The sequence below is a fragment of the Podarcis erhardii genome (assembly GCF_964252035.2).
Source record: "Podarcis erhardii genome assembly, chromosome: 1".
NCBI lineage: Eukaryota > Metazoa > Chordata > Lepidosauria > Squamata > Lacertidae > Podarcis > Podarcis erhardii.
The window spans coordinates 94,465,496-94,491,273 of NC_138497.1; the positions used below are offsets into that span (position 1 = coordinate 94,465,496).

Here is a 25,778-nt window from a genome sequence, read left to right on the forward strand (position 1 = left end):
AAACAGAAAATAGCTGAAAGTTAACCACAAAGATTTTGGCATCTGCTTTCCTTCATTACACCTTAATATTCCATACATTTCAGACTATGATATGCTCACAGTCTATATGAGAACTGGAATCTAGTATTCATACAGGTGGGTGGGGTATTATATACCTACCAGTATTTTAACATTTTGGTTATCTTCTTGATAAAAAGACAGTAAATTATAGCCCATTCCATATGTGCTCATACTGTGCATTCATTTTAATATGAGATTTCAGATTACTTCATCTAATATATTGGTTGTTCAATACATGTAATTTTCAGTGTCCTTTAGCATCTGACATGGTGTGCTTTGTAGTACTCTGATTAATACTCTTTGAGCTGGCTTTAGAGGATTAAAGGGTTAAAACTCAATCTCTTCCTTTTTCTTCCCCCACTTCCCTCCGGCTTTTCCCTCCCCCTCCCCACTCCATGTCCTTCCATTTGTGTTCCTTTCCTCCTTTACAGCTGTGGACATGGATGGAAGACCTGCAGAAGGAGCTCTTGGAAGATGTTTGTGCTGACTCAGTGGATGCTGTTCAAGAACTCATTAAGCAGTTCCAGCAGCAGCAAACAGCTACCCTCGATGCAACTCTCAATGTAATCAAAGAAGGTGAAGATCTAATCCAGCAGCTCAGGTAAGTTCATCACACTGCATCAGAGGCACAATGAACAGAGGCAGGATAACTTAGAATTTAATGTGAGAATTAATCACTGCCCTGCTACGATTCAGAATATTTTATTTTATTGAAACTGCAAGGAATGATTTGTAGAGACTGGTAAAAATAGTCTTAAATCACTTTGAGCCACTGTGTGTAATGGATGAGAAGAACTGTAGATAAGGTAAAGTGAGTATGATTAAATGGTTACTGTATAAATATTTTTGAAGTAGATATTTACAGAATATTGTTAAACTGTTATGAAGTGGGACCTGGTGATTTATTTGCTTACTCCTGCTAGGCAGTGTCTGCCAGCTACTGAGCAAAACGCGTAGATTCAAATAACACTGAATGCAATATTTTACTTCCTGCAGGAGTTGTGTGTTTGCATGTGGAGTATTCGTATCATCACATAGTGCCTGCTACTGGCAACAGAGTGTCTGCTGTTATCATCATGGTTGTGTGTTGTGCCTCATGAGGTGTTTTAACTCTCTGAATTTTAGTTTTGATGGGTGTTTTAGTTTATATCTGTCTGGTTGGTCTGATTTTATGTTTTACTTTCTTTTTGTCTGTTTAAGTAGTACATTGCCCTGAGAACCCCAGCTATAGCATCACCAGCTATAGCATCACCTAGAGAACTCAGGTTAAGAGGTGATGGATGAATGAAAACCATAAAATAAATAATAAATTTTGGTGTGACTCGGCCTGTATTCACAGTACTTGTTTCCATTTTCTTGACATTTCCTTTCCTCATAATTTATGTGTTTCATGTACTCTTTCATAGATATGTAAAAGCCACTCCTAGAAATCAAGCAGAATCTAGTGGAAGTTTAGTGCTAATTTTCATGATAATTGCTTCCAGAAAAAAATCCGTTTTCAACCCTGTTAACCTGGAGAATGAGAAGAGTGTTTGTACTGTAATTTTCCTGTAGTTTTCATACATCGTGCCACTGCCATTCATGTGATGAAATTTGGGTATTCCAGCATACAGTGCTTTCTCACCATTTTCATGGCTGAGTCATGGGGGCACAGAAGTGCACATGTGCATAAAGGGTGGCAGTATGGTTGATGGTGTCCACTCTTGCACCACAGCATGCCCACTGTTGTGAATTGAACTTAGCATAACATCTACCATGTGTAATGCAAGTCAACCCTTATTTGATTTTAATTAACACTGTGCAGTAAAAAGAGGCAGTCTGCAGCAATCACCCTCCCACCATTCAATTTACTTTTTTGCTTTCTAAGACGTGGATCCACCTTTCCTCATGAGGAGTATGTAGTCATCTGACTGCAAGTTCTAACTGGCCAAAGGCTCCTTGTTATATCCCTGCCTCTATAAGGCAGGAAATTTATAATATGTCTGTAATGGCTGAGTACTTGAATTAATTAACATATAATGTCCAGCTGGCTTTAATGAGATCACACTTTGTGCCAGAGCCAATGTCTTTCAGACATTCTCTTTCATATAACTGGGACCTGCTCAGGCTGTTCAGTGCTCTTCTTCAGTTCCATGCTTCTGATTTCCAAGACTGCTCCAAACTCATGGATGGTTACAGGAGGAGCACTTCTTCAGCCTTAGATGAAACCTACCCTTGCCTCCTTCCCCATCTCACTGCTTCTCAGCCATATTTGCTATTTTTCTCTTTTGGAGTAGTCAGGACCTTGTGGGAAGCACAAAACTGTGTCATCCCAAAAGGAAACTCGCCCCTTCCTACTTTTAAACTTTATTGGGACAGGTTTCTATGAATCCAGGGTGGAATTCGATGCAGCCAGGATAAGCCTCAGCTGAAGGTTAGTTGGACCATCCGAGCAGTAAGCAGAGACAGATTAATCTGTCTCTGGTTAACTGCCTGAAATACCATTGCGTCCCAGATGTGCACTGTGACTCTGTACTGTTAAGTCACAGTGAAAATCCAGGGAGCTGTTTCTGTTCTCTCCTTTTGGGGACAGGTATTTATTGTGTTTCCACCCTCTTTGGGCCCCCCCCCTCTACTTTTCATATTTCTCAGATCTTGTTTACCTACATCAGCCTTCGCCAACATCTGACCTCCAGATGTTTTGGACTGCAGCTCCGCTCCGCACAGCTGTGCTGGCTGGGGCTGATGAAAGCTGTAGCCCAGAACCAGGTTGGCAAAGGCTATCACAAGATCTGTAATGTTGCTATTTGCACGTGAACTTTCCCCCTTCCTGGTGTTTTTGGCTAACCCACTGCATTTCTGAATACCCATCCTAAATTTCCATATAAGGAAATGCTCTGCCTTTTAGACTCTCTGTCACTATCTCTTTACTAGCAGCTAAGCTTATAGTCCAGGCAGTGTGGGTTTGTGTGGCCTCATGCTGAATCAATCACCTTTATCCTTCTGTATTGCTGAATACTGGCGGACCATGTCGCAAAGCCATTATACTTTCTGCCTGCCATTTTGTGCAAATAAACTTCTCCCCCCCCTCCCCAATTTGGATTGGTATTTAATTAGTTTTGCCAATTTCCTCCAAATAAGCAAAACAACATTGGTATTTGCAGAGTAATTGTGTCCATTGCAACAACATCTGTGGAGAGTAATTGTCCACAGCAAAGGTGCCCAATGTGATAGATATATGTCATCATGTGTGCATGATATGAGTTCACATGTATGTATAGATGCTTGAGTTTTTCTCTCGTTTTGTTCTATTTTAATATCACTGCTATTTAACTTTTTTTACTGGTTGCAGAAATCTATAAATATTTAATAAATGAATTAAATTGAAAGGGAGGTCAGTTTTTCACTTTTGATATTGCAATCAGTAGACAGGAGAACACTAATGACTGTCAGCACCACCCCAAATTTGCCTTGCAACTGGGCATGAAGGTGGGAGAAGATAAACTATCTTTTCACAAATCATGTGAAAATAGCTGAAATACACTTTTTCAGCTTTTAACTGGGACCCCCACAAAATATTAGCACATCTGCTTAGATCTAATGTGATATATTATTAGCAGTGGTATGGCAACTGTTTACCCTTAGCACTGATCAGCTGGTCAGAAATCATGCCATTGCCCTTGATCCATGCATTATTGAAACATGGTTAATAAAACCCAAAAACTACTTGAAATTTGCTCTCACATTCCTACCACTAAGGTATAAATTGGTTCTATTGGTCCTAAGTGTCCTGTTCTGCTGGGGCTATGGGCCCACCGTGGAAGTGGTAACAAATACCAGAACCTCTTGCAATCCAGGGTAAAGCAGGACAAAGCAAGTCAAATCAGGACCTTGGGCAGCTCCCACTTGTCCCTGCTGAGTTTAGGAAGATGTCTCAGCAGATATTTTCCTGAAACCCTAAAAAGACTGGCAGAACTTAATATTCCAGTGGCACAACTCCCCCAGGGAAGCTGTTTGCAATATTTAATGGGCCTACAGCCTGTTCCACATTTGCATGCTCCTGCATGGTGGTAAGAGTAGGAGAGGCTGTGTGGGAATCAACCTCAGACTCTGAGGATAATGGAAGAGCCATGTCCTCCGGCCAAGGAAGTGTAGAATTGAGTGCAGAGGGATCCTTCTCAAGTCAGAGTCTTCCTTTGGTCAAAACTGGGATCCTGAGGCAGGGGACATAACACCAGGACAATATCATGCAGATAAGAGTTCTGAGTGTCCATGGGTCCCATTAAATTCTATAGAGCAAAGTGAGAGGGATGCAATTAGCAATACTTTTCAGGAAGAAGAACAACCTACTTTGCCCCATACAAAATTAACATCAGCAGGGGCAGACTTGGCCTGCTCAACACACTCCATTAGTGTTCCTTAGTGGTACTCCTACAAGCAATTGTAACAAAATAGATGGTGCTATGCTTCTCCCCTCCCCTCAGATGAATACAGATTTAATGGTGGAAAGTAATATCTCTCTCACACATCTCTTTGCATACACACACACACACACAGAGCTGCCAATAATTTTTGGGGGGTATGGGTGTGTGTTGAGTTCATAACGAAACCTGATACCATAGGATAAGTGCATATCTTCTTATTCTGGTGGTGATTTTTTTTTTAAAAAAGTTTTGTTTATCATAGTATTAAAAATGGCAATGTTTGTTGAAGTAATAATTTAATTCACTCTACTTTGAGATATATATTGAAATTATTCAGATTTTGTTGTTGTTTTGAGCTCCCTGTTGTGACCACATGATAAAGTTTCAGGGTTTTTTAAAAAGTAGGAAATAATGAGAAATATCATGTCCCTGCATATTAATATACAGTTTATTCTGATGCAATCTAAAAATAGGCAGATACTTGAATGAATTCAGCAAATAGTGTTGTGCACAGCATGCTAGTAGAAGCAGTATTGGTGGGAGAATTGGGCTCACTTGAAATAAAATCAAGGACGATTACTAGTCAGAGTCTTCAAGAAACTTTATGCACCATTCACTCCCTTCTCCTTTCTCTCCAACTCCTTGTTGGTGCACAGAGGTCATAATGTCACCAGATATGAAAGGATGCATACAATTCACTGTGTAATGCAGGCATTCTGTAATGCAGCCATTCAGCAACTGAACGAGGTGAATCCTGGATAAAACTTCCTTCAACCTTTCCCAGCTATTTTTAGAGCTGAGAATGTTTAATATTCTTTCTTATTACCTTTTTCAACACTGCATTTTTAACCATTCATCTTTGACTTTACCACAGGGATTCAGCAGTCTCTAACAATAAAACACCACACAATAGTTCCATCAGCCACATTGAATCTGTCCTCCAGCAGCTTGATGAAGCCCAAGTACAGATGGAAGAGCTCTTTCATGAGAGAAAGATTAAGCTAGACATTTTCCTTCAGCTCCGAATTTTTGAACAGTACACCATTGAGGTAAGGGTTCCAGTGAATACTCTGAAAGGGAAGAGCCTTTGAGGAAAATTGGGGTGGGAAGAGAGGGACAATCAATTTTTTTGTTTGTTTTATGATAATGTTTGAAAGTCAATTCCTAGCCTTATATGCATTTATTCAATGTGACCAGAATGTATACTCTGTAGTTTAGCATAGACAGCTCAAGGAGGTGAGTGGAGGTGGATGCTCTTTCAGGAGAGCATTACCTAACCTTGGTGCCACAACAGAAACATCCCTTGTGCCCACCTGTTATCTGTCTCATGGTGAAAGGGCACAGAGCAGGCCCTCCCGTACTGACCTCAACATTCATGGGGACAGCTGTGGATACAAATCAAAACAGAAAGTTGACTTTCAGAGTAATACTGAAAATTACTAGACCTCAAGTAGGGAAAATAACCTCAGAAATAAAGGAATATTATATATATATAATGGGCCTAGTTTTGGCAGTTTGCACTTTAAGAGGGAATTTGTATGTTCCAGTGATAGGACTATACAGTATTAACAAATATTATTGGCAGGGAGGAATAACATGTGCAGGAAAAGAATTTATTATTATTATTATTCTGAAAATGTTTATCCTTGAAATTACTGAAATAAGCCCCATGGAATCAGGACCCTGTGGGAGCAAGACTACTCTACTCGCTTCCCTGCTACGGAAATACTCCTCATGAATCTCAGCATGAATCTTAGAGCAGCTGTTCTTCATACAATTAATTTAACCCAACATTTGAACTGTGAAGCATTTAAGGAAGATATATATATATATATATATATATATATATATATATATATATATATGCAGGTTTTGGTGTCCTCGGGTGTCTTCCCGTGTAAAAGTTGGGGTGTCTAGGCGACGTTTCGACGAGGTCTCACTCGTCATCTTCAGGCTGGTGCTTTCGGCTTCTTGTTACTGGAACAGAGCAGGATCTCAGTGTTTGAGTTCCTATAAATACTGTAGAGGGGGTGTGGTGTATAGCCTCCAATGTTCTGGGCAGAGAGGAAGTTCCCAGGCTAGTGTGCCTTTTCTTCTTTTGTTCCTTAATTACTTGAGAGATATCTTGAGTGATTTCTTGAGTGATATCCTGAGTACCACTTAGGTGGGTCATTAGGTGTGGATTAGTTGTTAAAGTCTTTGTGTCTTGACCTCTTGAACTTTGTGAAGAGTTTTCTTGAGAAGATGGCTGTACTGTACTTAGTTGTGCTCTGGCTTGGCTTCGTGTATAGGGGCGAGCTGTGGTTTTGTGGCTTGTGTCAGCCAGATCTGTGTAGGGATTGCAGGGGGGTGCAGCATCCGGAGGTGCCACCATGGATTGGCTACTGGATGGTGTCTGTAATTCATCTGTGGAGAGGGTCTGGGTTTGGGTCTGGTGTGGTTGATTGGTGTTGGCGTTCTGTGTGCCTCTGGATCTGGTGTCAGTTTTTGTGGGGAGGGCTAATTTCCAGATGTCTGGCAAGCGGGATGTGTCATCACGCTTGTTCATGTTGTGAGGGTGTTTCTCTATCTCGATGGCTTCCATGATTATTCTCTTGTGGTGATGTTCCGTGTTAAAGAGCAATTTGGAATCTGCAAAATTAATTTCGTGTCCTGTTTCTTTCATGTGTTGGAAAAGAGAGGAAGTTTTTTCTTCTTTTTTGACGGCATTCTTGTGTTCTGCGATACGTGCATTTATTCGTCTGTTTGTTTGTCCAATGTACGTGGCTGGGCAGACTTTGCAGGGTATTTCATAGATCCCTTGGTTTTCCAACTGGATTTTATCCTTGGGGTTTCTGAGGATATTGGCTATTTTTTGGTTGGTGCAAAAGGCTGTTTTGATATTGTGTTTATGGAGGATTTTGCTAATTTTATCTGTAGTGCCCTTGATATAAGGAAGGAGGGCCATGCCATTGTTTTCTTCTGTGTCTTGGTTTTTGGGGGTTGTTTCCTTTTGGATTAGCTTCGTAATCCTGTTTTGCTGGTATCCATTGGCAATTAACACGTTTGAGAGATTCTGTAACTCAGTTGTCAAGTGGTCTTTGTCAGCCAGGCGTTTGGTTCTGGAGATGAGAGTCTTGGCTACGGAGTTTATTTGTGCAGGGTGGTGGTGTGATTGTGCATGTAAGTAGCGGTTGGTGTGAATTCCATTCTAAAACCCCAGCCACCGAAAGGATCCTGAAACGAACTGAACTATCCCTAATCAGAAACGAACTACACAAGAAAATATACCTACTAGACCAAACCAACAAAGATCTACTCACTCTTCACCTCAAACTCTGTAACAAAATCCACCCTGCACTCTGGGACAAATGCAAACAACTAGCCGTCTGGAGAGCTGAAACGGAGACCTCACATAAGACAGACACACACACCAACAAACTCCACAAACTAGAGAAACGCCAGAAGCCCAGCCACCCTCCACAGCAACCCATGAAACAAACAGTACATAACATATCAGACAGGATCCTCACCACAACTGAAACCAAAGTACTCTCCAAAGGTTTCAACTTTGCAGTCGCCCCGAGACGCATCCCCACGGAAATCATCATATGCGGAGTCGAAGCTAGCCTAACCAAAATCAACCCAGATGAAGCCAATAAAATCAGACTTGAAGTCACCAACATCCTCTGCTCCAGCAAACCACCCAGAAGCAATTTACACAAAGAAGAACAGAAAGCACTCACCAACCTGAGGAAAGACAACAACATAATCATTCTCCCAGCAGACAAAGGTAATGCCACAGTGGTGATGAACACATCGGACTACCAAGCAAAACTATCAAATCTACTCCAAGATCCTGCCTACAAACCTATAAAAACAGATCCCACCACCTACCTGGAAAAAACCACCAAATCCAAAATAAAAGCCTCCCCTATCAGTGAAGAAATCCAGCTAAGAATCATCCCCAGAGAAAAATCATCCAGATGCCCCAAACTCTACGGCCTCCCCAAGATACACAAAGAAGGAACACCACTCAGACCAATAGTCAGCTCCATAGGCTCACCTCTACAAAATCTCGCTAAATTTCTCGCCAAGCAACTTCAGCCCTATGCAGAATCCATCTCTTCACACGTACCAAACTCCTTCCAGTTCATAGAAACAATAAAGAAGCAAAACCTACATCCTAATGACCTACTTGTGAGCTTCGATGTTGTATCTCTCTTCACACAAGTGCCCATTAATGAAGCCTTGACAGCTATTCAAAACAAATACAATCCCCCCGAATACATCTTGGACCTGACCAACCACTGCCTAACCAACACGTACTTCATCCACAATGGACAAAGATACAAACAGATAGAAGGAGCACCTATGGGATCACCCCTCTCACCGGTCATCGCAAACCTGTACATGGAACACTTTGAAACCAATGCTTTAGACAAGTCAGAACACAAACCCAAACTTTGGCTCAGATATGTTGACGACACCTTTGTAATTTGGCCACACGGGAAGGAAAAACTGGATAGCTTCCTCACACATCTCAACAACTTACACCCCAAAATACAATTCACTATGGAAATAGAAGCCAACAACCAACTTCCCTTCCTTGACGTCCTAATCTACAAAAAACCTGATGGCTCCCTAGGACACACTATCTACCGGAAAAAAACACACACCAACCGCTACTTACATGCACAATCACACCACCACCCTGCACAAATAAACTCCGTAGCCAAGACTCTCATCTCCAGAACCAAACGCCTGGCTGACAAAGACCACTTGACAACTGAGTTACAGAATCTCTCAAACGTGTTAATTGCCAATGGATACCAGCAAAACAGGATTACGAAGCTAATCCAAAAGGAAACACCCCCCAAAAACCAAGACACAGAAGAAAACAATGGCATGGCCCTCCTTCCTTATATCAAGGGCACTACAGATAAAATTAGCAAAATCCTCCATAAACACAATATCAAAACAGCCTTTTGCACCAACCAAAAAATAGCCAATATCCTCAGAAACCCCAAGGATAAAATCCAGTTGGAAAACCAAGGGATCTATGAAATACCCTGCAAAGTCTGCCCAGCCACGTACATTGGACAAACAAACAGACGAATAAATGCACGTATCGCAGAACACAAGAATGCCGTCAAAAAAGAAGAAAAAACTTCCTCTCTTTTCCAACACATGAAAGAAACAGGACACGAAATTAATTTTGCAGATTCCAAATTGCTCTTTAACACGGAACATCACCACAAGAGAATAATCATGGAAGCCATCGAGATAGAGAAACACCCTCACAACATGAACAAGCGTGATGACACATCCCGCTTGCCAGACATCTGGAAATTAGCCCTCCCCACAAAAACTGACACCAGATCCAGAGGCACACAGAACGCCAACACCAATCAACCACACCAGACCCAAACCCAGACCCTCTCCACAGATGAATTACAGACACCATCCAGTAGCCAATCCATGGTGGCACCTCCGGATGCTGCACCCCCCTGCAATCCCTACACAGATCTGGCTGACACAAGCCACAAAACCACAGCTCGCCCCTATACACGAAGCCAAGCCAGAGCACAACTAAGTACAGTACAGCCATCTTCTCAAGAAAACTCTTCACAAAGTTCAAGAGGTCAAGACACAAAGACTTTAACAACTAATCCACACCTAATGACCCACCTAAGTGGTACTCAGGATATCACTCAAGAAATCACTCAAGATATCTCTCAAGTAATTAAGGAACAAAAGAAGAAAAGGCACACTAGCCTGGGAACTTCCTCTCTGCCCAGAACATTGGAGGCTATACACCACACCCCCTCTACAGTATTTATAGGAACTCAAACACTGAGATCCTGCTCTGTTCCAGTAACAAGAAGCCGAAAGCACCAGCCTGAAGATGACGAGTGAGACCTCGTCGAAACGTCGCCTAGACACCCCAACTTTTACACGGGAAGACACCCGAGGACACCAAAACCTGCATTCCTGTACCCGTGAAAATCTACGAAAGCAAATATATATATATAGATAGATAGATAGATAGATAGATAGATAGATAGATAGATATTCATTTATTATTGCCATTAAAGAATGATTTGATTTCAATAGGAACAGAATTTGAGTGGGCACAAGGGTGCTATGTTTCATGCTGGCTGTACGGTACTCAATCAAGATGCATGTGTGTGCTCTGCCTTGTCTGTGTCAGGAGAGACATTTAAAAAAGGAAGGAAGAAAAGGAAGACTTTTATGGCAACGGTACTGTCAGTAACACGCCTCCTATGAGAGCCTGAATTCTTTTTCCTGCAACTCAAGCTGTTTCTTCATTATTACTATTATTTATTTATTAAATTTGCATACCACCCTCCATCCAAACATCACAGGGCAGTTCACAACATAAAAATACAATATAAAAATGAGAACATAAAAAACAAGAACAGAAACAAACAAGGGGGGATGGAAGATCTGTAAAAGCAGCCTTCTGAAATCCCCTCTCTATGAATTTCTACCCCAGGTTTAGTGATGCTGATTGAAAGCAGCACTCACACATTTGCTGTCTACTGTTATTCTGCCTTGGATTTCCAAGAACTGTAAATTGTCAATGCTCACATGACATGGCAAGTCGAACTACAGCTTACTGGGACAGAAAGAATGTGTTGGCTCCTGGAGAGTTTGCAGCTGCTTTGTTGTTCCCTAGGCTGCTTTTTTTTTTTTTTTTTTTTTTACTATTGCACTTCACTGTCATGGCCCTCACTACCAGATGAAGAACTTGAACTCCCAGGTCACTTTCTTCCAAAGACTTTAATGCTTAAATCAGAGGAGTACATAAGTGAGGCAGTGTTCCATAGTGCAGTAGATGTGCAAAAGGATTAGCTCCAACAAGCGGCATGCCCCTTACACGTTTCTTTTGAAGGATGTGTGGGCACAGCATTAAGTGCAACAAACAGCAGGAGTCTTGAGGCTGGAGAAGCAAAGAGGCACTCCTCCAGGTGGATTCAGCTTGCAAGTTCTGTTTATGCTGGCACTCAGCATCTGATTTACCCTCAGTAGCCTCCTCCTCTGAAGGAACCTCATCACTGATAGGAGGAGGTGCTACACCAGGAGGGATCTGACATGGGGTGCCCAGTGGCTCTGGAGCAGAACACTTCTCTGCTAATCTGCCGGGACTCTCCCCTGGATCTTACTCTCCATCCTCCACATTACCAGCTGCTTCTGGATTCTGACACTCCTTGGAGTCCTCCTTCTCACTAATACCTTCCTCAGGGTTGTCCAGCTCTCTGAACTTCTCCCATTCTTCCTCAGGATCAGACCACCATGACACATCTGTAGGACTCATGTCATGGGCTGAGCTATGTCCTTAGTGTATTTTCTGTACCTGGACTCGTGCTGAAGCTCTTTCCCTACTAACCACAAAGAACAGCCAATAGCAAACCTTGGCCACAACACATGGTTAGAGGAGTGAATTTGTTGTTGCTGTAGATTGTTGTTGCTTGCTCCATTCGTCATTGCTTCCCTCCTCCAACTTACCCTTCCCTTTTACTCCAAGCAAATGTATACAATAACCCTAGAAACTCCACCAGTGCTCACCAATCAGATACCACTATCCACATGGTGAGAAACAATGAATTCATAAAACAAGAATAGGCCAGGATTAGCCAACATGGTGCCCTCTCGATTTTGCTGGACTCCAGCTCCCATCAGCCCCAGCCAGCATGTCTAATGATCAGGGATGATGGGAGGTAGAATCCAACAATGTTGGGGAGAACACCATACTGGCTACCCCTGCTGTAGTGTCGCCACTTCATCAGCCCCATTTATTAATTTAGAAATATTTATAAACCACTTAATTAAAGAGCTCTCTAAGCAGTGCACATAATAAAATTATAAAGCAGCTAAAATCTACAACCCTATTATATACACAAACACACCCAAAAAAATTAATTATCATTCCATTGAAACCTTGGATAATATAATTAGGCTGCAATCCCCTATGTCCACTTATGTGAAGGTAAGCTTCTCACAAAATAGAATTATCCTAAGGAAGATCCATTTATCTTTTCTGTGAATGGCTCTGAGACCTCCAGGTATAGGGCGGTATATAAATTCAATAAATAATAATATTAATAAAACAATAATTTATTCTCATAGGCAGCTAAATTGTACTGATTTTGTGATGTTTGAAAATACCCAATTTGGGCAATTTCTTCAATTACCCACAACTTCCAGTCCAATCTTACCTCTAAGATTCTGGTATAATAAATATTACATCATTTTGCTTTATGCAATATCATAAACATTATATATCTTTATTTTATGCACGTCTGAAAAACATGTCTTGCTTCCAAACACCATTGTATCTTATATAATAACCAGTTAAATCTGCTGGGCTGTGAAATATAGACTGTAATAACAGAAAAGAACAAAGCAGTTTTAGGTTATTTTTCTCAGTAACCATGTTTTTGATGGCTTATAATGCTTATTCTGTATTGCTTGTTTTTACTTTGAAGGTAACAGCTGAGTTAGATGCCTGGAATGAGGACTTGCTAAGACAAATGAATGATTTCAATACTGAGGACCTGACCCTGGCAGAGCAGCGCCTGCAGAGACACACAGAGCGGAAGCTGGCAATGAACAATATGACCTTTGAGGTCATCCAGCAAGGGCAAGATTTGCACCAGTACATCATGGAAGTCCAAGCTTCAGGCAAGTGACATACATTTATTTGTACTTTCCAGTTTTATCCCTTAAGGCTCATGTTAGCATGCTTTCACATCTACAAGAGGTATTCTCGAGGAAATAAAACAACCAAGAGAAATTAAGTGAAGCCTAGCACTATTGGAGTACACACAAACACTGAAGCTGGGTAAAGTTCAAATCAGAAGGATGTTTCTGCTGTTCCATACCTGCCCTGTTTCCATGGGATTTGTGCTTGGGAGTAATACAGAGAGCTTATGCAGTTTATACTTCAGCCCAGTTAGTTAATTCTAAACTAACAGCCCAGTTAGTTACACAATGGAAGTAAGGGAATGTTCCTGCCTATCTAGGGGATCTTTTTTCACTTACAACTTCTCCAGCTGCTTAAAGTGCTAGCAGAGGCAATATGAAACATAGCCATCTTGGGAGATGTGGTCTTGTAAACCTGCGGTATTGAAAACTGCATGGAAGTGAAAATCAGTAGAAAATCTGGGCCCAAACAAAACAACATCTTCATTACTAAATAAGATAGAATGGCTCTTGAACTTCACATTCAGGGCATGGTAATCTATCCTCCCCTTTGGGAGGAAGGTTCTTTTTAAATGCCAGATACAGCACACATTTGTTATAATTAGCCTGCATATGGTGTTGTGTCCTCAGGACTTTTCCTGCATTTAGTATGCTTGACTTTGCTACATGTCTTTGATCTGGCTGCATTCACAATTTTCAATCACACACACGGCTGGTGTATTTCTGATTGTGATAACTCATCAGTGGCAATCAGTAAAGGGCCTAGGATATCAAAGGGCAGCTGGCTCCCCTGTGATGAATGATTTGGCCTTTCTGTCTTGCCACATGTCAAACAGTTTTAAGCCACATATACGATGACAAAACTGGGATTTCTTAAAATGCTGGTATTAACAGAACTACTTTTTCTGTTGCTTTGAATGTATTGTCTTAGGTAAAATAGTGATTCATTAATGTTTTTGCTGGGTGGATTTATTTTCCTAAATCACAGGGAAATTTTAACTGGGTTTGAATGTAGAACCTTTCTATATACTATGCTTTTTATGGTCCTTTACTTGGAGTCTGGATCCTAAGAAAACTTTTGGGAGCATGTGGTGCACAGAGTGTACCTCCTCTTGACTGCAAACCAAGACTCTTGTCCTTAGCATTGAACAAAACAACACATAAATGGTCACATTGAACCCATGAGTCTGAGTTCAGAACATAAAAAGGTTAATTTTTCTTTGGCTCTGTCTCTTTCTTTTCTGCTATGTGGTGTGAAAGAGAAGTATAATCTTCTCTTATAATGTGCCAAAATCAAAAGGATATTTACTGTGAATTTCAGTAATTCTGTGCTCTCTCTTTCTAATAAAATCAGTGGTGTACAAGAGACAGAAAGGGCTTTTTCTTCATCTTAATTTTAAAAAGTAATCCCTATTCTTTAGTTAAACATTGCATCCCTGAAAGGCTGAGAGCAATTACTCACTGCAAAACTGTTGCTTCAGACGGCCATGGGGAAGAGAAGCTGCAGCTGGAAGAATAACATTTTGGTAGCTACACAACACATTTCCTATCCAGACACCAGCTGCAGATATGTTAGATTTGAGCAACTAGCAAACTGATTTCTTGGTGCTTCACAAGGCATCTGTAAATGTGAATGGGTTTATCTACAATAAACAGAAAAGTTCAGGTGGTTGTTACAAGTCACAGCACTTTTCCAGGCTACTACCTTTTTCCTTTTGTTAGGAGCAGGTCCACTGTTCCATCTGAGGAATTTTTTTTCATTACAGGCATTGAATTGATCTGTGAAAAAGACATTGATCTAGCAACACAAGTGCAAGAACTGCTGGAATTTCTTCATGAGAAGCAACATGAGCTGGAGCTCAATGCTGATCAGACGCACAAGCGGCTGGAGCAGTGCCTTCAGCTCCGACACTTGCAGGCAGAGGTCAAGCAGGTCAGAGCCCTTCACCATTGTCATTAGTCTGTTTTTGTGTTGGCTTAAATGTTTCTGGAAGACATGCTGAGCTGCGACATATTGAAAGTGTTAAACTCCCTGGGTGGTATTTAGCTTAGCTTATTCTCAAAAACAACATGAATTGGCAGCTTCCACATATATTTTATTTGAAAAAAACTTTTGTTGCTCATTCAATAGGATCTCCACTAGAAAGTAATATCTTGATCTGCAGATGTTGCATGTTTCTGATGTAAGCATGGACTTTAATATCTAATACAGAGGCTGAGATCATGAGAAAGTATAGTTTTCAAAAGCAGGTTTCTAGACCTCTTTTTGTGTAGGACAAATTAAATTGTGCAGTAGACAGTACCACGGGTAACAGCTCAAGTACCCAAAGGAATCTTGAATTGGATCAAGGCATTGGTATTTTGTGTTGCTCATGGTCCTCTTCTGTCCAGCTTTCCATCATTCAACAGCTTGATATGGGTGACAGGCCTGACTGAAGCCCTTCATGCTTGGAAAATTAAGTCTAAAGCTCCTCAATCCATCTAACTGCTTTTGTAAACCAACCTTAAATTTATCACTGTGGAAAATTTCTGATAAGAAATATTTGGGATGGACTTCTGGCGCTGCCACCATGGCGAACTGCAGATCCCACGATAGCGGACACCAGCCGTGCAGTTAATTAAGGATAATCTGGGAGTAATTATCCTTGCAAGCCCCGGGTCAGGGGCGGAGCTTTCACTCACGGATCGTCCAATAACTGCCTCTTGCTCTGATGGAATGCAGAGCAGGGACACAGAGTGCATAGCACTGCACGTATTGGAAACCCCCCAACGCGGTCGCCATGAGTGGAGGTACTTCTGTTTCTTTTAAGATGGATCTGAATTTGGACTTAAGAAACAGATGTGCTCTGGATGAAGGAGAAAGCTAACCTGCTAAATGAATCAGCCACTGAGTGCCAATGTTTAGATCTGGAGAGGACTGTCGTCGTAATTGGATTGCTATGTAAGTCAAGGGGAAGGCTTTGCTCTCTTTTTACATTATATTTGTTTGCTATGATTCAGCAAGCCTTCACTGAAGAAGAATTAATTAATTAATTACTAATGGAATAAATTTACTAATGGATTACAACTATATATGGAATGCAAGAGGGATTCAACAAGAACTATAATTTTCTTTACGGAGTTCTGGAAAGAATAGACTGTGTGAAATACTGTGATGATTTGTGACATTGCCTACTAAAGAGGGCTCTAACTCTGGTTTTGGTGAGACACCAGCTTATTAGTAGATTGGAAAGGACTAAAAGAGATAAAAGCGGGAAGCAAACCAGGAGTCACTGCCGGACGCTGGAATACTTTCGGTTTTAGAAAGGCAAAATGGAAGCTGTGGCATAATGAGAATTAAGTTCTCGAGGGAGGGGCAATGTTGAAGAGGATTGATTGATTACAACATGAAGGAAAAGAAGAATGTAAACAAATATTTCACACAGAAAACTGCAAGAAATAAATTCCCTTTGCAAGTTAATGGATATGGATTTGCTAAATACGAACGAAAGTCATCACACCAGTGGCTGTTAAAATAAAGGATCAAGATCGGAATTGTTGTATTTGGACTAATTAAGAGAATTGGCGCAGGACCAAGGAATAACATCAACTCCTAATAGCCAGAACACGGGAAGTCATCCAAAAATGCTGAATTCAGAACTGATTAATTGGATCTTTTGATTAGATTATGATTTGGTATGATTTGGTGTTGTATTAATGTGGCCTCCATTGGATTGTTATTAATAAATAAAAATAAAAATTATTTCTAAAAAAAAGAAATATTTGGGGATGCTTAGTATGGACACTTTCAAGACGGAGCAAGCTTGTTTTCTACTGTTCTGAAGCGTAGGACCCAAACCAATGAATTCAAGTTACAAGAAAGGAGATTCTAACTAAACATCAGGAATAACTTTCTGCAGTAAAGTGCTGTTCATCAGCGGAACAGACTCCCATGAGAGGTGGACTCTCCTTTATTGGAGGTTTTTAAGCAGAGGTTGGATGGCCATTTGTCATGTATGATTTAGTTGAGATTCTTGCATTGCAGGGGGTCAGACTAGGTGACCCTTGGGGTCCCTTCCAATTCTATGATTCTATAGTGCACTTTTCTGAGAAACCATTTCATTGTTTTTAAAGCATACACATTGTTTGGTTGAGACGCATTGTTCCGTTCTGCCCAGTAGGATATGTTCCCTTCTTATTACGAGCAAAGTTTTCCTAGTGGAACAAGTATTCAGAAAGTATTTTCAGCGAGGTAAAGTACTGAACACAGTTGCTGTGAAACTGCAAATATTCGTACAAATGTTAATAACCCATAGCATTCTCTGATACACAGAAATGGAACATTTTGTTACTGGTAAAAAAAATTGTTTAGAACTAGACACATGTTACTGCTGAGTAGGGAGCTGGAAGAAAGCAGATTGCTGGTGTGTGTGTATGTGTGTTTGAAGTAGGTTTCTTTCATTACTTAGCAAACATAACCAGAAAAATGTCTAGAGTTTGTTTCTGGAAATAGAACAGCACTGTCCATATGACAGAATGGATTTTATTTTGTCACATGCTGCCTTGAGTGCCTCCCATTGAAGCAAAAAAGTAGTATATAAATGTGTTTAAAATTAATAATAAAATAAATATATATGTGACTGCTTGTGTGGGCCAATGGATGTGGAAAATTTGAAGTATCAGGTAAATTGGCAGGATCCACTGATCCATGAATCGTCCAGCAGCCATAAAGTGGTTGTGTGGTTGCTTCACTCAAGTTCCACTTGGTTTCCGTTTGCTATGCACCACTGCCCAGCCTCATACTTCATAGCTTTCTCAACAAGCTAGTGTGATCATGTGCTCCCAAGCAGTATAAATTCTAGAAGACAATGTGAGAACGCTAAAATACAGCTTTTACTCTATAAAGTGATTTTCAAGCTATCAGCAAATGGTGTTGGTTGTTGGAGGTGTTCAAAACACATCAGAAAATCAGAGGCACTGTGGACAGGGCTTCCAATAATCAACCAAAGGGGCTCCTCTATTATCTGCACTTTTTCTCCCCATGGTCTTATCACTAGTCAGGAGAGCTGCAAAATTTCTTAAACTTCAGGCAATTTCTAAAAATCGGTTGTTGCGGTTTCTAGTGCTTCAAACACTGAAAAGATTTGTAGAGCCTAAACTTCCATTTTGCTTGCTCTTGCTGCCAATCAGAGGCAGTTGTTGAAACTGCCCCTGATGTATCATGACCTTAATAATCAGCCTACTGGCATCTAAGAGGAGACTGGGAAGCAGAGGAATAGAAACATTTATACCCTTGTAACGTATTGACAACTAACAGCCTTTTTTGTAACACTGGAGTAATATGTTTAGTGTAATACAATCACCTGTTGAAAACAATGTTTTCACATTTAAAACTATGTTAAAGCTTCCAGACTGTCTTCAGGGGCAGCTCCACATGGAAGACATTACAGTGGTCATAAGACTCTTAGGGAAATCTATTGCGCTTGTTTGTATCTGTAACTCATTCTGAGCCTTTCCCTTTCTGATTTTAATTCTTATTCTTGCTTGGAAAACTCTATATACCAATATATATTATCTGCCTTAAAATATTCCCTCAAAATTTCATTTTAAAGGAATTATTGCTTTAAAAGATGCAGAATGAGTCGTGCTATTTCCATAGTGTGCTCCAACCATCTACAAACTTGTGCAGAGTAATCTAAAGCCCAAACAAAGTGTGCATGGATTTAGGAGTGAACTTTCAAACTGTTTCAAAAGGGATGTTAACAGCTGTGGTTCATTAGAGCAGTGTTTCCCAACCTTTTTTGGGCAAAGGCACACTTGTTTCATGAAAAAAATCTCGAGGCACACCACCATTAGAAAATGTTTAAAAAATTAACTCTGTGCCTATATTGACTATATATAAAGTAACTCTCTTTAATAGGAATCAAATAAACACAAAGAAAGTATTTTATAATTACTTTATTATGAAATAGTAAGAACCGTATTTTTCGTCCCATAGGACGCTCCGTCCCATAGGACGCACCTACTTTTTTGAGGGGGGAAATAAAGGAAAAATTTTTTTCCTTTATTTCCCCCCCAAAAAACCAGGTCGGGGAACAGTGGGATGGCGGTGCTGCGCCTCCCCGCTGTCCCCCGAGCTTGTGGGGCTGGCCCATGTCTGCCTGGCGCGAGGGGCGCTCTGCTTCAGGGCGCCCCGCGCGTCCGGCGGCAGGCTACAGTCCGCAGCATGGGGAACCCTCTGTTTCAGGGTGCCCCATGCGCCCCCCGGGTGCGCAAGGCTTGCCAACACGAGCGCGGAGCACGGGGCGTCCTCCGAAGGGCGCCCCGTGCTCCGCGCTGCCAGCTGCCGCCCGCAAGCCTTGCGCTCCCGGGGGGAGATCCCCCGGGTGCGCAAGGCTGGCCGACACCAGCGCGGAGCACGGGGCGTCCGCCGAAGGGCGCCCCGTGCTCCGCGCTGCCAGCTGACGCCCGCAAGCCTTGCGCTCCCGGGGGGAGATCCCCCGGGTGCGCAAGGCTTGCGGACACCTGCGTGGAGCACGGGGCGTCCTCCGAAGGGCGCCCCGTGCTCCGCGCTGCCAGCTGACGCCCGCAAGCCTTGCGCTCTCGGGGGGAGGTCCCCTGGGTGCGCAGGGCTGGCCTACAACAGCGCGGAGCACGGGGCGATGGGATGTGGGAGGGAGCTCGCTCCCCGCCCCGCGTGTGCTCGCCGCCGCCGCCCCGCCTCTCGCCGCCCGACTCGCCAGCCTCCCTCCCACGGCACACCAGGCAACGTCTCGCGGCACACTAGTGTGCCGCGGAACACCGGTTGGGAAACACTGCATTAGAGTTTCTTTAGAGTTTCTTTAACGTTATTGGGAAGCCTTTCTCACTCCAGTGCTTTACAGCAAGCCCATGGTGAAAACACATTTTATTTGTTCAGCTGACTACTTTAAAAGTCAATTGATTATTAACCTGTGAATTATTACAGCTATAGCTTTCCCTGGAAAGAGCTGGGTTTAAATATATCACTGCCCTGTCATAAAACGGCTGGATTTGGCTTCCTGTGGGATGAGTCATAATCAAAATCACTTAGTGAAATTGGAATTTATATTGATTTTGGCCTGTTGTTCGTTTCCAGTCCAGATCCAAATGGGTTTCCCTTTCACTTTAGAGCATCTGAGACGATGAATGGTCTCAAATCCATTACCAAATTGCCCTCGCTCTTAGGATTAGAGGAAGAGTGGGCTGCCACCAAGCAATACCTGGTGCTTACTCAACTCAACTTTTGCTGATACAGTAGAAAGTCTGGAGAGCTCTAGAATGCCTACATGTGATTGCATTTTAACATAATGGTGCTTGGAAATATCTGAAATTGTTTTTTTCTTCCCTCTCTCATTTGGAAAGTTTTCTTTTTTCAACAGTACATGCCATTGGCTTGGATGTTAAGGCAATGAGTTGAAACTTGGAGTAATTAGATATAAAGGATGTGTAATGTGTATGGGGGCTGACTCTCACTGGAGAATACTTAATAAAATAGGTGGCTGATTTTTAACATTCTCTTATGCTAAGGCAGAGAGAGATACCGGTAATTAAGGGTGTGCCTTCTACCATTATCTACATATCATCTAGTTGTTTGTTTCTCCAAACTGTCCTGCCCAGTAGTTTTCCACTTTCTTCAAATGGAAGACTTTGCTTGGGCTGCCACCAAATATGTCTGCCCCCCCCAGCTACTTCTGACTACTCCCAGTTCTGTCCCTTTATAGCATCTTTGACTGCTTAGTCTTTCATCTGCAAACCAGATCAAAAACAGAGGTCTAAGAATACCATGGTGTGAAATATTACAGTACAAAACTGAGGCACTGAAGTGTCAAAAATTTAGTTCTTCCTAGAATGTCAGATCAGGGAATAAAGATTCAGCCTGGTTCTGTCACTGAGCCTGGATGCCCAGATTTCAGCAGTGGCAAATAGTGGTTATGCATAGCTGAGACTGGTGCACCTTTGAAATTCCTGCCTAGTCTTCTCTAGGGGGTTAGTCAGCCATTAGGCAAATACCTTTTTTTTAAAAAAAAAAGGGCTTTAACCTGTTGATGTTTTACTTCGGGTTTATTTCTCATCTTTACAATTTTTATGTGTTCTCGTTTGTTTTATCTTACTATTACTGGATGTTCTTTAAAAAAAACTGATTTATTGTATTTTTGTTATGATTGTTGTTAGCCACCTTGGATGCTATATGTAGAAAACTGAAATAATGGTGATGATGATATTGATAAAATTTTTTGGTGTAAAATTATTTTCCACCATAAGTTCCAGGGAGGCATTCTTCTAATATGTAGCTATTTCAGTAGAAATGAGGACCAAGCTATGTGTGATGTTTATCACATAGTTTGCCCAAGAGTGTAAACTTCTTCCTGCACAAATTGCTATAATGGATAGCCAAATCCATATCAGGACCTTGGCATATCAGAGCCCTTTGCTGTCCACCATGGTCTCAGTCTGAATGAGGGGTCCCACATCTGGGAGTATTCCCAGATGTTTGGGGGGTATTCAAATTGTCTCAGTCAGAATGCTCCCCTATATAAATTGTTGGTGTGGGGCAGGCAGGGCTTATACAGATCAAGATTGCAGTGAGGGAAGCAAAGAATTAAAGGGTTTGATCAGACACCCCACACTGGCAATTTATGAAAGCAAAAGCTTGAACTCAAGGGAGAAGTATGTCATAAGCATCATGTGTAGTTTGGCCCTGATATCGGTGCAGAAAAAGTCAGAATTAAAACCAGTTATTGCAGCAAGAGCAATTACGATTCTTGAAAACTTGCTTATATTGAAATTGTTCCGTCTACAGGAGCTGACTTGACTCTGAGCATTCCACAGCATTATTCTGCTTTTTCATCAAAAAGAAAATTACTTAGTGCTTTTCTATGGGTCTTCAGGCTCCACTTAAATCCTGAGATATTTAATGTCTCCAAAAACTGATAAAATCTTCAATTTGGATGAAATGTCTGCCTAAAGGTTACTGCCTTTGTTAGTTTGTCTGTGCATTTAGAGATAATAGGCATATCTGTTACTTCATTGAAAGTGGTGATCAGAGAAGTGTCTGGGGAATGCATTAATCCATATACATAGTTTCTTGTTAAATGCATGTTAACATCATAGGAGCCTGTGCCAGCTAACAAGCATTTTGTGTAATGAGATACATATTATTTATGCATATAAATGCTGATTTCCAGCCACATCCCAAGATCCAAAATTATGAGGTTAATGCTAAAAGGGCTTTTGAAGTCATTGTTTTGTTACCTATTATTTGTGGTGTATTTAAGGATGAGTTAACAAATCAGTTTTGCTTTCTCTCATGTTCTTATTTTTCCAATTGTAAGTTCAGCTAGCAATTTCTTTAAAAGTCTGAGTGCAAATTGATAACATTTCTGTGCATTTTTCTCCTAATATAAACATTTTTCTTTATATTGGTGCTGCACCGTATTATTAATGCTTATTATTATATGTATACCACTTATATCTCAAAATGGCTTCTATTAAATTAATACATACTTAAAATACACAACAACATTAAATCATCCTTAAAGTATACAATAAAACAAGCAATTAAAAAGCGTAACACACAAATTAAAACACTTAAAAACAGTTAAAACTACAGGTCTGTTTTCAGAAGGCAGCAGAATACCAACACTGATGGGGCTTCTCATATTTCAGCAGGGAGGGTAAACAGGCAGGCAAATCAGACACACTCCATCCAGTTCACCCTTTTCAATCTCAGTGATACAAGCTACTGTAGTTTGGTTCCCTATAGAGCCTGGAGGATGCTGTTAGCCTGCACAAAGCGATATCCAGCTGCAAGTACATGGCTTTTTATTAAGGAGTACCCAGTGTCATTTGTTATAAGGCAGTATGTAAATACCGTAAATGAATAAATAAAGTACCCAGGGTGGGGGAGTTACATAGCTCATTTTCTAGGTACTCTGTCCAATGGAGGACAAGCACCTCACTTCACCTTAACAAAGGAAAGGTACACTGCGGCACATGTACTTAGAAGCACTGAGCCCAAATTTTCAAACTCTGGATGATGGAATGGAAACGTCTCCAACACTTATATCATATTTAAAGGTTAAATCTGCTAATCCTGGCCTCCTTAGTTGTACCAACATTTGTAACCTTGAGGGAAGATTCAGCCTCCTCAGCAGATAGATGAGAGAGATTTGGGTTGATGTGCCTCATTTCCTTGGCCAGCCCTAATGCTGGAATGTCTTTGCACAATTGTCCCTATTCTTACTGTGTTTATGGCAATTAAGCTAATGCCTGGATTTTCATGGGAGATTCCCAGAGAGAATGGGAAAAGGTACTAGATGGATATACAAAGCTATAGGAAAGAGGTTAATCCCCATTCCTTCGTTTTTCAGCAAACCCTTTAGGAGATTACTGTAACATTTCCTAATTGTAGTAGCTTAAATGCTCTACCCTATGATAATGATGATCAGCACAATCACTATTATCCCTGAATCCTCCAGACAAATTTCATTTACGAGGAGCTTTGCAAAGGAGGACATGTATTAAGTTTCCAAGATGATGTAAAGAGTAATTAATGTCTCTAGAAAATGTGGATGAGTAACTGCAAATTCCTTTATCCTATTTGCTTAAAGGCTCATCAGAACATAAAGGAGTTGTTGTAGTGTAGCAGAACAAATTTCTCATTCTGGCCACTAGTGGCATTTGTCCCACAACTAACAGCACAATCCTATGCTTGGGAGAAGTTAACCCTGCTGACTTCAGTGGGACTTACTCCTGGCACACGTATGTAGTGTCATGGCCTGAGTCATGTGAAACCATTCTTGGCTTCAGTTTTCATCCCCTGGAGGTGGTTCTCTTACTGTTGTTGACATCCATCTGTCTTGGGAGGAGTGTACCTTTGAGGGTGAAGTCATACTGTTGGAAGCTTGCAGTGCCTGCTGTGGCTGTAGAAATTGATGCAGGAGAGACATGTTTTGTTGCAGCTGGGGCAGATGGAGGCATCTGGTTTTGCTGTTGCAGATGCACCATGGTGTTTCTCTTACTACGCTGGGTGAAATAATGGCACTTTTGTGTTAAGGTAGCCATACAGCCAAAGTATCATTTGACATACATCTCAAAATCCATCATTTGTAATATATAAGGCCTATTGTCTATGAATGCATTGGCCCAAAGCAGTTTGCAGTATGAAGAAAGTCAAATTGTCACAGTAGATCATCGTCTGTTTCAGTTTGCTCTCATGAAATGACACCTCATTTCTTCTCAGGCTATGTCAAATGTACAATTCCTGATGCAAGTGCAAATTTATCTAGCAAGTGAAAAATGATAGTGTATGACTCCCCACAATTTTGTTGCATCAAGCCTACATCCCAACTGTATAGGTCAGGTATCAATATGTGGTAGATCAAGACTAATCCAAGTGTTATGTATTCTACATTTAAACAATGGAATGTATATAAGGAAGGGGGAGGAATGTTGCAGTCATCCTATGTACTGTATCTAAATATCATTGGCTTGAGAACTGCACCAACTATTTAAAAAGCGGGGAGTTGAAGTGTCATTTTTATGTATTATGCACACATGCAATGGCAACTTGAGGTTTTGTCAACATGTGTAAAAGTGAAGAATGACCCACAACACCACTCCATGTTGCTAAGGTCACCAACCAATTTTGCAGTTGCATGCAACATTTAGCTGCCTTTCCTGTTGCTAGAACAGGCAGGTGTAAAATTAAAATAAAATGGGTTGCTGTGCTGATCGCTAGTCTGCATTTTAGGGGTCAGGTATACACTGTGCACAATTGTGTGTGCACTGCAGATCTGAAGTTGTTTTCTTTCTTATTAAAAAAAGAAAAGAAAAACAGCTGGTGTACATTTTGAACAAAGAATTGGGTGTAGTGCTTCATCACTGTTACAAGACTCAAATACTTGCCCAATGGCTTTATAGAAAGTATGTGATTTGGATAATAGTGGGTGGTTAAACACACACAGTATTGCTCAAAACTACCTTTTCAGAATGTGTTTTTAAAGTATTATTATTATTAGCATTAGCATTAGCATTAGTGTTGGGGCTGCATTGCACAAAGTTGCGGTGAGGGACTATAACTCAATGGTGGACCTCATGTTTTGCATGCAGAGAGTTCCAGGTTTGGTATCTGTCATCTGCAGGCAGTACTTGGAAAGTCTCCTCTTGGAGACCCTGGAAATCTGCTGCCACTCACTGTAGACAATACTGAGCTACATAGACCAATGGTCTGAGGCAGCTTCCTCCATTTATGCATGCCAGGTGATTTTGTGTGTGGGGGAGGGGGGAATTAATCATGACAATATTCTTTTGGCAACTGGCCAGAATGTGCTTCTGTGTGTGTGTGTGTGTGTATGCACGCATGTCCTGGTGGTGGCTTCTCATTTTGCTTTGTTTGCTCTTTAAGCTACATTTTCCATAAATTTGGTATGATCCTGCCCGTGTGAAACAGTTTCAACAGAAAAGGGAATGGGATTGCTTGCCCACATACAACAGAAAATAGGAGTGCATGTTCCTCTTTTGTTTCAACTCCCCAAAGTTAAGAGTTTCCTTAAATCACATTCTGGTGACTGAAACTAATGTTCCTTTTGGGGGGGTACCAGACCA

At 41.2% G+C, this 25,778-nt stretch overlaps 1 protein-coding gene across 16 annotated transcripts in view; it reads left to right on the plus strand.

The window, feature by feature from the left end:
• The window catches only part of KALRN (kalirin RhoGEF kinase), a 510,268-nt gene that overhangs the window by 325,293 nt on the left and 159,197 nt on the right, over positions 1 to 25,778 (plus strand). For all 16 annotated transcript variants that reach the window (XR_014158556.1, XR_014158557.1, XM_081869922.1 and 13 more), the window contains 4 exons: positions 492 to 661; positions 5,338 to 5,512; positions 12,956 to 13,151; positions 14,939 to 15,105. Coding sequence is in view for 14 of the 16 variants with exons in the window: in XM_081869922.1 (XP_081726048.1) it covers positions 492 to 661; positions 5,338 to 5,512; positions 12,956 to 13,151; positions 14,939 to 15,105 (708 nt within the window). In the remaining 2 variants the exon portion in view is untranslated. The remainder of the gene's footprint in view (positions 1 to 491; positions 662 to 5,337; positions 5,513 to 12,955; positions 13,152 to 14,938; positions 15,106 to 25,778) is intronic.